This window comes from Gobio gobio (assembly GCF_949357685.1).
Source record: "Gobio gobio genome assembly, chromosome: 21".
Taxonomy (NCBI): Eukaryota; Metazoa; Chordata; class Actinopteri; order Cypriniformes; family Gobionidae; genus Gobio; species Gobio gobio.
In genome coordinates this window covers 23,938,142-23,951,797 of record NC_137117.1, presented here as the reverse complement: position 1 = coordinate 23,951,797, position 13,656 = coordinate 23,938,142, and the positions used below count along the sequence as shown (strand labels likewise).

Sequence of the window (13,656 nt, the reverse complement as noted above, 5' to 3'; positions counted from 1 at the left end):
GATTGAATATGTAATAATGCTCAACTTTTAAGGAGTTTCAGCATAACTTTAACATGTATGTACTTTAATGGTTTATTCTAAAAGTTTACCATGCTTCCTGTGCCTCGGTTAATTATTAATTAACAGACTAGTTTTTCCTTAAAGGGATAGTTCACCCAAAAACGAATATTTGATGTTTTTCTGCTTACCACCAAGGCATCCAAGATGTAGGTGTCTTTGTTTCTTCAGTAGAACACAAATGAAGATTTTTAACTCCAACCGTTGCCGTCTGTCAGTCGTATAATGCATGTGAATGGGGTCCAATTCTATTAGAGTAAAAAAAACTTGCACAGACAACTTTAAATTAAACCCTGCGGCTCATGACGACACATTGATGTCTTAAGACACGAAACGATCGGTTTCTGTGAGAAACCGAGCAGTATTTATGCTATTATTTCACCTATTATCAGACGAATATCATCAGCTCTCCAGACCGCCATAACTTCCTGCGAATAAGGTCAAAATACCGGCGCGGTCATAGATATATACATAGATGCCTCATTAGTGCCTGCGCGGATCGGTTGAATGAGGAATCTACGTATATATTTCTATGATCACGCTGGACCCCGCAGGAAGTTATGGCGGTCAAATTTAACATTTTCGTTTTTGGGTAAACTATCCCTTTAAACCCCCAAATTTGAGGTTCCAAGTGTGGGATCATTAAAATGTTATTGTTTTTGAAAGACGTCCCTCCCAAGGCGGCATTTATTTGATCAAAAATACAGTAAAAACTGTAATATTGTGAAATATTACAATAACATTTTTTTAATATACTTTAAAATGTAATTTATTCCTGATGGCAAAGCTGAATTTCAAGCAGTCATTACTCCAGTCTTCAGTGTCCCATGATCCAATCTGCAGATTTGCTGCTCAAGAAACATTTCTTATTAGAAATGTTGAAAACGGCGGTTCTGCTTAATATTTTTGTGGATTGTGTGATACTTTTTTTTCAGGATTCTTTGATGAATAGAACATTCAAAAGAACAGAATGTATTTGATCAATTTAATGCATCCTTGCTAAATAAACGTATACGTTTGTTGAAAAAACTAATTACTGACCCCAAACATGTGAATGGTAGTGTAGATATTAAAGGGATAGTTCACCCAAAAATGAAAATTCTGTCATCATTCCAAACCTGTTTCTTTTTTTCGGCTGAACACAAAAGAAGATATTTTGAAGAATGTTTGCAACAAAGCAGATAGAGCAACCACTGACTACCATAGTAGGGGAAACATACTATGGTAGTCAATGGTTGCTCTCTCTGCTTAGTAACAAACATTCTTCAAAATATCTTCTTTTGTGTTCAGCCGAACAAAGAAACTCATACAGGTTTGGAACAACTTGAAGGTGAGTAAATTATGACAGAATTTTCATTTTGGGCTGAACTATCCCTTTAAGGTGGCTTGTGTACTTGATCTAACAAGACAAAATGTCCAACCAAACAGCGGCAAGCAGAGACGTTCATTAATTGACAAAAATCTTTTTTTGCAGGAAGTAGCAAAGATCAAAATGAACGGTGTCTCTTTTAGGAACATATGCTTCTTCTTAACCTCAGATATAACGTTCTGTGTCTGACCTCCTTCCCTCCTTCCCTCAGTGCTGAAGAGTGTGCCCTTCACAGCCCGCACGGCCAAACGGGGCTCGCGCTTCTTCTGCGATACCAACCTGTTCGACGAGTCCATCTGCTAGCCCCCCAAACCCCCCCAAAATACTGCCCCTAATGCCGCAGGTTGTCCCATTCTCTTACCAGTCGCAAAGTGCATGCATACCACCACTCGCATGACCCACTCTGTCACTGGTTACCCAGCATCCTCTACTAACCTAAGCACAACAGAATAGTAGGAAACACAAGCTGTATCTGTTCACAGATCTGAAACAGGGGCCGGCCAAATCTTTCTTTCAAATATGACAAATTAACTGAAAATGCATTTGTATGATATAATTAATAACATAATATAATATAAATGTTCTTAATCATGGGTTGTTTTATTTGTCATATTGTCCAGAGAGATTTGGCCCGTGTAACAGTCCTTGTTATGTTTCACTTGGTTTGTCACCTGCTAACTCTCATCTTCTCTCCCATAACTGTTTGTTCTACCTTTCCAGCAGAACAGGGGATTAATCTGAGTAAATTTGAGCACAAAATAATTGGAGGGTAAGAAAGGCATCACGGAGCTTCATCTCGCTTTGCTCCTGTCTGCCTTTTTACCGTCAGCTCAATTGCTTTAGCTGTGCTACATTTTGCACAATGCTACAGTGCTGAAGCTTATGCAGCCAAATGCAGTCTTGCACTGAATATTGCTTTTTTTGCATTGCTAATGATATATTTTATGAAACTTTGTCACTGTGTGATATAAATATAAGATATTTAGCCTTAAACTTTAAACACAGAACAAAGTACCACATGATGGTGGTGATAGTTTTTAGATATCTAATATTATTAATACAAACTAAACATTGGATGGTACAAAACTTTATATTATTTAGCTTGTAGAATTGTAGCTAATTGGTAGCTTTTCCTCAGTAATTTCTTAGGTCTTTTGGAAAGGATCCAGGAATGAAATCTTTTTCTTGTCACGTCTGTTGCATGTAAAGCTGTGTGTCCGCTGTATCTTTTCACTGTGCTGTTCAGCTAACATGATTACATATGTCCTCTGCTGTATATCGTCACATGCATGCAAATCTATGTTCTGTTCAGCAAGATCTACAGTACATGTAATGGTCATATAGTGGTATAGTGTTTCATATTTTTTTACAAAAATGTTATACTTAGTATCTATACATAGTATCTTTCAAGACCTGCTGAACACTGAATCTATGTTAAATGGTCTTACTGCTGTGACTGTATTTTGTTGTGTGTCTCTGTTGTGTTTTACAGTGTATGCTTTATACTAGAAGCAGTTATTGAGATTGATATTTACTGCATATTTAATTTACTGTCATTAATTACTCACCCTCATGTTGTTCCAAACCTGTAAGACTTTCATTCATCCTCGGAACACAAAATCTGAGAGCTTTCTGTCCCTCCATTTACAGTCTACACAACTACCACTTTCAAGTACTGCGAGTACTTTGTTTGCACAAAAAAACACAATTTACCACTTTATTTACAAAATATTAATCTCCAACGTGCATTCATGAGAGCACCACGACACATACGTGTTCTGTTGATGCAAGAACAGACATTGTGTGAAGGTGCATCAGAGATGAGTATTTTGTAAATAAAGTGGTAAAATATGTTTTTTTTTTTTGTTTTTTTTTTTTATGAAAGTAGTACTTGTTTAGGATGTCAATAGTGGGACAGAAAGCTCTCAGATTTTATTAAAAAGATCCTCATTTGTGTTCTGAGGATTAACAAAAGTCTTACAGGTTTGGAACGAGTAATTCATGTAACAATTTTCATTTTTGGGTGAACTAACCATTTAAAGGAACAGTTTGCCCTTATGTCATTTAAAACCCAAACTATTTTCTTGAAATTGAATAGAATGTCCAAGGTGCTGTTTTACATACACTACCATTCAGAAGTTCGGGAATGGTAAGATTTTTTTATGTTTTAAAGTATTTTATGCTATTTGATCAAAAACACAGTTATATTGTAAAATAATTGTAGAATTTTAATATATTTTAAAATGCAATTTATTCCTCTGATACTAAAGCTGAATTCTCAGTGTCAGATGAAGCTTCAGAAATCATTCTAATATGTTAAATTTGCTGCTCAAAAAAAACATTTCTTATTATCAATATTTAAAACAGTTGCTTAATATTACAGATTATTGTATATTTTTGTGGAAACTGTGCTGCACTTGAATATTCTTTTCAAGTTCAAAAGATTATATATTTGAAATATATATATTTTTAACATTATAAATGTCTTTACTGTTTTTCCCCCAAAAAAACAAACAAAAAAATTCTTACGGACCAAAACTTTTGAACGGTAGTGTAAAACTAAGTTAGACAGTGACCAGTGGTTTTCGGGCTCCAAAACGATTATATTCGATAGCTTTGTATAATGAACACATGTTTTTTGTCCTTTCATTGAAAGGACAAGAACAGTGTGTACATTATGCCGAATATCTCCTTTCACAGATAAAACCATGAACGACATGAGGATGGGTAAATGACAGAATCACCTGTCATTCACAACTGTTTCTTTAAGATCTGGGAACATTAGAGCAAAAATAATAATAATAATTCCATCAACCTTTTCAAAGACAGCACAATTATTTGCAGCCAGCTCAAATGCTGAGAATGACCCCTGCTACCCTGAGTGTTCCCTTATCTAACTCTAACTCTCTCCCTCCCCACTCACAGATCTCCGAAGCCAGCCCTTCCTGCGAGCTGACGCGGTGATCCGGAATGGGTGGAAGCGACCCTAAGACCCCTCACTCACTCACCCTCTGCTACTCTCCCCCCGCTTTCTTCTGAAATGGCGTCTTCCTGCAATTCACGGTGACTGAGGGAAGTTCAGGACCAAACCAATGTCTTTGGTTTTAAGGGGGGTGGGGAAGTTATTTATTTATGGAAATCCTTTTTGGATTCTGCACTGGAGGCTCTTTCAATAAAGCCATTAAAGCACAGACATTAAGGGCTGCCACCCTGGCCTCATGAACGCTCGCGCACGCAAATCCTGAAGAGCGTTGGTAAAAGCTTGTGTTGGCACAGGAATAATGGTTGTTGTGGTTGACACACAGACAGCAGTAACACTAGCCTGCTGACCTTGAAGAGCCTTCCAACGGGATCTCACGCCCATTCACGTGGATTTCCTCTTATTGTGCAATGTAAGCATGACTTTGTGTCTAGTGGGATAGCGCTGAGGTCACTGACTTCCTGGCCAGAGCCCGTTTGTACAGTTCTTTAACGATGAACTCCTAATCCTATTCAACTACCTGGAGCAGACTAGCCTGTCTCCAGTATTTTAACCCAGACCAGTGCTATGGTTACAAAGAAGTGCCTTTCTGTTGAGTCAGTATTATTTCTTATAGCCAATATTGATGTATCTAAGTTTATACTATTGTTAATCGTTATGTTGTAACATAAGGTTGTAATATAATATGCAATTGTCCACGAAATGCATTGCAGCGTTAACAAAAGAGCCGGGACAAGTGCTCAGTTTGACTGACTTTGTGCCTTTTATTGATGATGCCTCTATCTTCACCCAGTTCTTTAAATCCGTTTAATGCTAATGTATCAAAACAAAGTGTATGTAACGTTGTCACGCCATGAAACTTCTCTGAGAATAGTGCTCTGGTCCATTTTTACCCCCCAGATTTATAATGTATATAGATGCAGTTTACTCTGTTTTTAAAAGAATGCCAAATGGGAACCACTCCAGGATTGTACATTACAATGTAATCTTTTGAGTGTGCAATTTGTACTTATTCGCTCTAAACCGGTTACCAGAGACAGAGTTAGTAAATGTTAGTAAAAAGGACAGTCGTCAAAATTTGTGTCATACCACTTGTCCCTAATAGAATTATTATTCTCTTTGCACTAGCACTGATTAAGCAACTCCAAAATGGAGCTCTAAGCAATAGCGTACGCGAGGCTGTGATTCAATGTGAATAGTCGCTTTGTTGTGCATCCGATTATATATTCACAGTACAAACCGGCCTCAAGTGCCCATTGCTTTTATTAGAGTCAATAAATGTTAAAGATATTAAGGACAGAATTTTATTAAAACTTTAAGCTAATACATTAAGTGGCATCTTTGCGCTAGAAGATGCTCCTGACTGACCGAAAAATACTGGTGTTTCGCGTCATAGTTTTTGGAATGCTGTTCTGACCAATCAGAAGCCAGGACCGAAACCATCCGTTTTATTAAAAAAAGGGACATATTACCGTATGACACTACATGTTGACTCAAGCTTGAGAGACGTGAACAACACTAATGTTTTTGCATTATTAGACTGAACTTTTTTTTATTGACCTACTGTTGTACCGCAGCATAAACTAAATCAAGCCATTTGGGAGGAAAAGCAAAGCACAAAATGAATGTACCAAAGTTTTAATGTTATTTGGTTGATATGGACCAATGAATGCAGAAGTTAACTGGATATTCTGTTAAAGTGGCAAATAAAAATATTTGAGACTCGACTTTATATCATCTCTTTACCTGTATTGCTCCTGTAGTATATCGTGCAATGTTTTTGTATTTTATATTTATTTTTCCACTTTTTGAGAGTTTTACAGTAATTTTTAAAATGATCAGTGTGCCCCATTTTACCTGTATTCCCCCTTATCATGTCTAGTACTAGAACAACAGTACATTTCAGCTTCATAATTGGATGTGTGATGTATTTTAGCTTTTAAATAAAACATTTTGTATTATTTATTTTATCAAATTTGAGCCATGACCCCTACAACATATATCAATTAACATGCATTTGTGAAAACTTGGCTTTCTAAATGAAAAATAAACCTAAACCATGCACTTTGAGGCCTTTTTTTGGTCTATCATCCTGGGGACTCTGACCTTTGACCTCCTGAGAAAAGCTTTTTGTCTCTAAACTGTCCACTTGTATCCATTTCCAAGCTACAGCAGAGCACCAATCCAGAAACCACTTATTTTTGTTCTGTACACATTTTTATTTCTTAATGTGTTATTGTCTGTGATTCATGAAGTTCTCCAGCTGGAAACAAAAGAAACGAACATCACGCCGTCTCTCCGAAAGAAGGGCTGAGCCACCATGCATTTCTACTATAAAAAGCAGTTTAATTATTTTGTATATATAAAAAAAAAACCAACATAAAAACAAAATGAACCAACAAAACTACAGAGACGGTTGCAGGGTTGTGACACTAGTCATCCGTGACAGTAAAAGGCCACTAAGGGCCACGCTAAATTACATTTGATCGTAAACAGAGCAGACACTTTACGTTAAGTCCAGATGCTCGGATGAATACTGTTAACATGTATCTGTTGAGCCAACACTAGTCTTTTTGCGCTGTTGGATCCATGCATTAGCCTATGGCACACGGGTTACCTCCATTAGAAGCGGTGGAGGCTCGGCCACAAGCGGGACTAGCCGAGTCTCTCTACAGGGCAGGCAGATGAGAATGATGGAAGAGCAGCAGCAAGGCAGTGAGTTATTACTGGATCCACACAAACCTCACAGGAATGCACTTACACCGAGCATAAAAAGTCCATAAGACACAAAACTAGTGAACTAAAAGTGACATACAGCTCCCACTGAACTGGTATGGAACAGTTTGGGTGAAACCACACCAACCGAGAGCAGACGACAATCACCTCCTGGCTGTTTCCGGCGTGCTGGAAGACATGGCATCAGATGAGGCCTGCTCTCACCAATCCTTTGGACGTACCGCTAACGTACACACCAAGGCCACTGATACCCTGGAAGAGTTCTGGAATGTTCTTACATTTACCATCTGTTTGGATTCATTCACTCATTCATTCAATCAATCCATGTAGTGCCACATTTTGCATCTTTTCATCCATTAAAAAAACCCCGAAGCTAAAACAAAGACAGTTATATACTGCTATTCGTACGGGTGTCTGCTTGTATTCCTGGGTATATTTGTCAAGACACTTTGTTAATTATATATGTAAATATATATAAAATCAATCTGTGCAAGGAGTATGACAATCATCGTAAGCGTTGTTCTCTGAGATAACAGTATAGAAATAAAAGCGATGCTGACTCGCGCACGCATATTGGTTCTCAGCCATCTGAAATCACACACGGGCGAAGTCAGCATCAGTGTCATTCAGTCGGCCATGCCCCCCTCCCTTATATTTCATTAGCAACACTTGGTAATTTTGCTTTTCCTGAAACAAACATTGATCTCTATACAATTCATACAAAAATAAACTAAAAAAAAAAAAAAAAGGGATTTTCCATATTGTTGTTGGCGTCTGGTTGATCACAGAGGTAGTGGCTAAATGGAGGGGAGGGGTGTGAAATTGGGTAAGCAAACATCCGAAAAAGGAAAAGAAAAAAAAAAGTTGTATAGAAAATGCTTTCTTTTGTTGACCAGAAGGATTTCTCAAAGAATAAAATATAATACTGCAATCACATACAAAAGTGTCCTTCATTTTTTTTCTCATCTTTTTTCTTTACATTTTGTACAGTGTTCCTGCTCTTGTTGCTTTTCCTCTGACGTGTAAAGGCATAACGGTCTGCGTGAGGGTGGGCGTCCGGCCGGGACTCTACGCCAGCGGGTCGCCCATGTCATCGTCTCCTGCAGACAGCAGCTCCTTCTTCTCGTCTGTGCTGGCCAGAGAGTTACGGCTGTTATGGGCGCCCATGTAGAGGGTGGCGTACACGGGGTTGGTGAAGTTTGTGGGCTGCGAGAGAGACACTGATATTACAATTCTGTCTGATGCAGACAAACTGATGATTATTAGCTGACATTACGATTCTATACTATTTTAACACAAATAAAAAATTTAAAGACAACAAATAGTGAATTTAGGCATCACAACATTATAATGTAAAGTAGGCAAATGGGTATTCATTTTCAGAATCGCTAAATGTTAACTTTAACAGTTATATTAAATTAATAGTGTGTGTAAAAAGCAACTTCTACTTGCTTAAGAACACAACAATAATTTAGGTAAATCTTAATATAAAAAAAGGGAAAATGTTCAATTTAATTTTCAAAATCCAAATTATAAGATTAAAATAATTTAAAAATAAAATTAAGAATTAATATATATATTTTTTATTATAAATGTTTTTTTTTTTAGTACTATTTAGATATTTTACATTATTTATTTTTTTTACATATAACCCACAAGACAAAAAAAATGCTGAATTTGTTAAAATGACACGTTCAAAAGTTTATGAACAATACTGTGTGTCATTCCCTGGATGATCCACGGCTGTTTTTTTTGTTTTGTGTTTGAACCTTTAGTTGTGTTTGAGTCCCTCAATTGTCCTCAGTGTGAAAAGATGGATCTCAAATTCATACAGTCCCTGCTGGAGAGGGTTAAAATATGCAAAAGATACTGGAAAACTGAAGAATGTGCAGGACCTGAAGAACCATTTTTCTGAAGAACATTGGGCAGTTTAACTGCTCAGGACAAACAAGGGACTCATGAACAACCATCCTGCCCCAAAAAAACAGCCGTGGATCATCCAGCGAATGACACACAGTATTGAGAATCAATGGTTCATAAACTTGAAAGGGGGTCATTTGAATAAATTCAGCTATTTTTTTTGTCTTTTGCACTATATGTACATTTTTTTTATGTAAAATATCTTCAGGACAGTACTAAATAAAAAATAACACGCATGTTGTATAATCTCTTATTTCAAACATATACATATACACATATATATATTACAAACATTTCAACTCTACAATTATAATGAATACACATATTATTTGAAAAAAAAAAAGACAAATCAAGTGCTTAAGAACATAGGAAAATAACACTAATGTGTCACCTTATCTGGATCCAAGTTGAAATCGGAGTCCAGCAGCTCTCCTGCATCATCATCGGGCTCTCCTTCATAAATCTTGTATGCCGGGTTCCCGATCTCAACGTTCATGGCTCCGTTGGTCATCCTCTGGTGCTGGAATCCCTTAGCTCTGCAGACACAAACACCAGTGAGCAGTTACATCTTTGTCCTTTTCTCTTCGCAACACACCTCTGCAGGACGAGCCAAGGCACAGGAATTTACACTCGCGCATACACAAAATAGCCTATCATCAAGCAACTCGCAAACACAAAGACACAGCTACATCCACCAGGGTCTCTCCTGCCGTTTAAACACATGTACATGGAGCAATGCCACTTTGCAGAACCATCCATGTGCTTTCAGGTGGAGACTGCCAGCCAGAGTGAGCAACTCTGCAGGGTCTTAAAGAAAGCTGGATATCCACAAGACATGGTCCAGTACGGTCAATGAGGAGCCAAACACTTCAAGCACAGCGACACTGCTCTCACAGACAGATATAAACAGACACACTCCTACAGGATGGCACAAGGACGAGAGAGGGGAACAGGACGCAGCCCAGCGCTGCGTCTTGCACCAACCAGTTGATCTATTTTAGCTTTTGGTTCAATAGATCCCTGTGTTGAAACGGGTGAAAACCACAGGAATAGCACAGTTACAGCACAGGATCAGGCAGGAGAAGCAGGGAGAAAGGGAGGTATGATGATGGGGGAGGAAGAGAGGAAAGAATGGACTAGAATGGGACCCTGCTGTTATAGAGAGTTACCGCGAACATCTGGAGCTGGGCTTGCCCCGCCTCACAGACCTGAGAGACAGAAAGATGCAGTTTAACCACAGAGAGAGAAAGAGAGAAAGTGAGAGATCTAGAAACTGAGTTTAGTGTTAAAATAAAGAGGAATGTGGAGAAATTAATGCTCTAAAGCAGGGGTCTTCAACAGGGGGGTGCTAATTATTTTTGAGCTCAAAATCAATCACGATAACACACCGGCTAACTCACATTATTTATGTCTTACTGAAATACTACTGTAAATCAGCTGTGGACTGCAGTATTACCTAAAACTGTCTATTAATGCAGATTGTCTGTCATTCTTACTACTGTGAGTAAAGATAAAGGATGGAGCAAGATTTGTTTTGCAATGTATATGCATTTAAATGTACATTAATAATGATTATTTTAATGCCTTTGCAAAACATGTCTCTCTATTTAGGCCCTTGGAATGAAAAAGACCCCTGCTCTACAGAAAAATGACGGAGATGACAGAAAAAAGTCTGATCAATAAACAAAATAAGTTTGGCTAGAGAATGTGAGTTCCTCTGTCTGTATACAATTCAATTGCTGTAATTACTTACCCACGCATTCTCTTCTTGTACCACAAGATGGCACCAACTACTAACAGCGCAAGTAAGAGCAGTAACATCACTGGGATGACCACTGACGAAGTATCTACACAAAGGAGAAACATGTCAAATTACTGCCCAGATTTGACAATGAAAACCTTTTTTTTTTACCTCGTCAAATTAATTGAATCTAAAAACGACAGAAAGAGATGCTGGCACTTACTTCCAGAGTCTGAGTTCTGAACAGGGGCAACATTGAGTTCACAGCGAAAACCTGACCTGCCTGTGTGACACCTACATAACACACAAACACACTTTAAATGTTAAATGTTTTCGTTCAAACTTTGTTAATCTATTGTTGCAGCAATTCTAATACAGAATCTTGTTAATACAGGTTATGATGATCATGCAATAGGCTGGGTTGTCAGCTATTTTAAAGTACAGAACCCAGGACATTCAGTTAGACAATGTTTCATCTGGTGTACCACAAGGTTCAGTACTAGGCCCACTTTGGTTTGCTATTTTCTATATTCTATTTGCATTTTTCATTCTTTTTGGAAGATATCTATATCTATTTCTATGCTTCTTTTAGAAACAAAACATTTCCAAGAACATCAAAGCAATGTCCTTTATAAAGCTTTGACCATTTTACCTGCACTGTGGCAGCATAGTATGAGGGTCTACAGAGCACTGGCCCTCAATGCAGAAGTCATCACAGGTGTAGCAGGTGGGACGCTGGATGTTATCAGCGCATCTACACACAAAACATGAATTATCATTGCACCCACATAAACAGCACATAACGGTTTCAAAATCCATATCTATACAGCTCATCTCTGCAGCAAAGGCTTGACATGTCTATGAAAGCCCAATAAGTTTAATATGCTGGTACGTACTTGCATGTTATTCCAGTTCGTAGCACTTCACACTTGCCCGCGCCGCAGTATTCACACTTGTTCATCTCACATTGTGGACCAAAGAACGACTCATTACAGTGGCAATGTTTAGTGCCGTTCATCATCTCCATACAAAGACCTTCATTCTTGCAGAAGTCATCACATTGACCTGCACAGATTGATTTCCAGCAGTTATTCCACTTTATAATGTATGTTTCATTCATTACTAAGGTGTTTGTGGACACCAACAGCTAAGAAAATACTGAGTCCTCTGTTCCCAGTGACAAGGAATCAAACTCACGGTACTGGCACTGGTCACCCAGGAAGCCGTTTGGACAACGACAGATTGGCTGGTTGCCCTGGTTGACAGTGCAGGTGCCCTCATTCTGGCAGTAGTTATTACAAGTGTGCTGTTCACATCTGGACCCGGTGAATCCAGTCTGACAGCGACAGGTAGGAGCACCTGAAGAGAGGAAACAGACAGTGTTGCTGATGTAGCTATAAAGAAATGTGCAAAGCCCTGGCCACAATGTCTGCGAGTGTGTGTACCTGTGCGTGATGGGGAGCAGGTTCCACCGTTCTGACAGTAGTCCCTGCACTTGTTGATTTCACAGTGTTCTCCACTGTAACTGGTGGGGCAGCGACATTTGGGCTGGTTCCACGGTGTGAGGAAACAACTGCCGCCATTCTGACACTGAACGTTACAGGTGGGAGCTAAATAATATGAAGATAAACACATTATTGTTGATCATCTGAAGCTTTATAATTTAATCAAGTTGAGAAATGCCTTATAAATTAATTAATGCAAATATAAATTTGATTAGATATCATAAATGTATTCAATCAGGCTCAAAAATAACATCATATTATTTACAATATTTACATTGAACTCTGAATATTTGGTCTGGATATGAATTATCACTTTTTTAAATGGTTATTCCATATTTCAGTGTGTAACATGTGGTTTCAGCATCACTAAACAATGATTTAGTAATATATTGTGTGAAAGCAGTTGATTGGAGGGTCTTACTGGTGGGGGACTGGGTGACGGGGGGCACCTCCATACAGGTGCCATTGTCAGGTATGTGGTCATTAGGGCAGGTGCACACTGGCCCGCTGGGACTGAGCAGACACAACCATTCACACTTCTTCCTATCACATGGGTTAGTCACTGGAAAAAAAGAAAGAAAAGAAAAGGCAAATTAGACTGTGGGAGAAGACTTTCATTTTCGCAATCAGACATTTTAAAAAATGCATCCAAACCCCCCTTTTACACAGACACTCACTCTCAGGCTGTTTGTAACGGTGATAGAGGGCTATGTCAGTGGCGTGGTTGATGCCAGTGGTCAGATTCTCCGCCTGGCCTTTACCAAACTTGTTAACCCGGAAGACAAAGTTATTGGTGTAGGTAACCCCGTAAATGTAATCCTCAAAGATATCAATGCTGAAGGGGTGGAGGAGATCTGTAAGAAAGAGAGAAGCTGAATAATTCTCTGAAGATGACACTGCATGCTATAATTATATTAAATATATATATATATATATATATATATATATATATATATATATATATATATATATATATATATATATATATATTCAATATTAATAATAAATATTTTTAAAAATAAATTAATACATCTATTCAGCTAGGACAAATTAAAAGACATTTACAATTTCCATTTAAAGGCATCAAATAAAGACTTTTGCACTTTCTATTCATCATCGAATCCTGAAAATAATCAGCACAACTGTTTTTTTAAACACTGATAATAATAATAATAATAATAAATGTTTCTTAAGCACCAAATCTGCATATTAAAAAGATTTCTGAGTAATGATGCTGAATACTCAGCTTTGCCATTACAGGAATAAATTATATTTTAAAATATATAAAAAATACCAAACTCTGTATTATTTTACAAGTTATTTTAAATCGTAATAACTAACAATATTA

At 37.8% G+C, this 13,656-nt stretch overlaps 2 protein-coding genes across 7 annotated transcripts in view; one reads left to right on the top strand and one right to left on the bottom strand.

The window, feature by feature from the left end:
• The window catches only part of fmnl3 (formin-like 3), a 53,997-nt gene extending 47,522 nt beyond the window's left edge, over positions 1-6,475 (top strand). For 2 of the 6 annotated variants that reach the window (XM_079803377.1, XM_079803380.1), the window contains 2 exons: positions 1,638-1,769; positions 4,352-6,475. In XM_079803377.1, the coding sequence (XP_079659503.1) occupies positions 1,638-1,729 (92 nt within the window). In that variant the 3' untranslated portion in view covers positions 1,730-1,769; positions 4,352-6,475. Of the gene's footprint in view, positions 1-1,637; positions 1,770-2,146; positions 2,196-4,351 lie in introns of all 6 variants that reach the window. The other 4 variants (XM_079803381.1, XM_079803378.1, XM_079803379.1 and 1 more) reach the window with 2 other exon arrangements.
• A 254-nt stretch (positions 6,476-6,729) lies between these two features.
• The window catches only part of lrp1ab (low density lipoprotein receptor-related protein 1Ab), a 131,654-nt gene continuing 124,727 nt past the window's right edge, over positions 6,730-13,656 (bottom strand). The window contains exons 80-89 of the mRNA XM_079803350.1: positions 12,986-13,162; positions 12,730-12,870; positions 12,249-12,413; positions 12,001-12,162; positions 11,700-11,868; positions 11,456-11,557; positions 11,027-11,097; positions 10,816-10,909; positions 9,454-9,598; positions 6,730-8,348 (exon numbers count right to left, since the gene is read on the bottom strand). Of these exons, the coding sequence (XP_079659476.1) occupies positions 8,211-8,348; positions 9,454-9,598; positions 10,816-10,909; positions 11,027-11,097; positions 11,456-11,557; positions 11,700-11,868; positions 12,001-12,162; positions 12,249-12,413; positions 12,730-12,870; positions 12,986-13,162 (1,364 nt within the window). The 3' untranslated portion in view covers positions 6,730-8,210. The remainder of the gene's footprint in view (positions 8,349-9,453; positions 9,599-10,815; positions 10,910-11,026; positions 11,098-11,455; positions 11,558-11,699; positions 11,869-12,000; positions 12,163-12,248; positions 12,414-12,729; positions 12,871-12,985; positions 13,163-13,656) is intronic.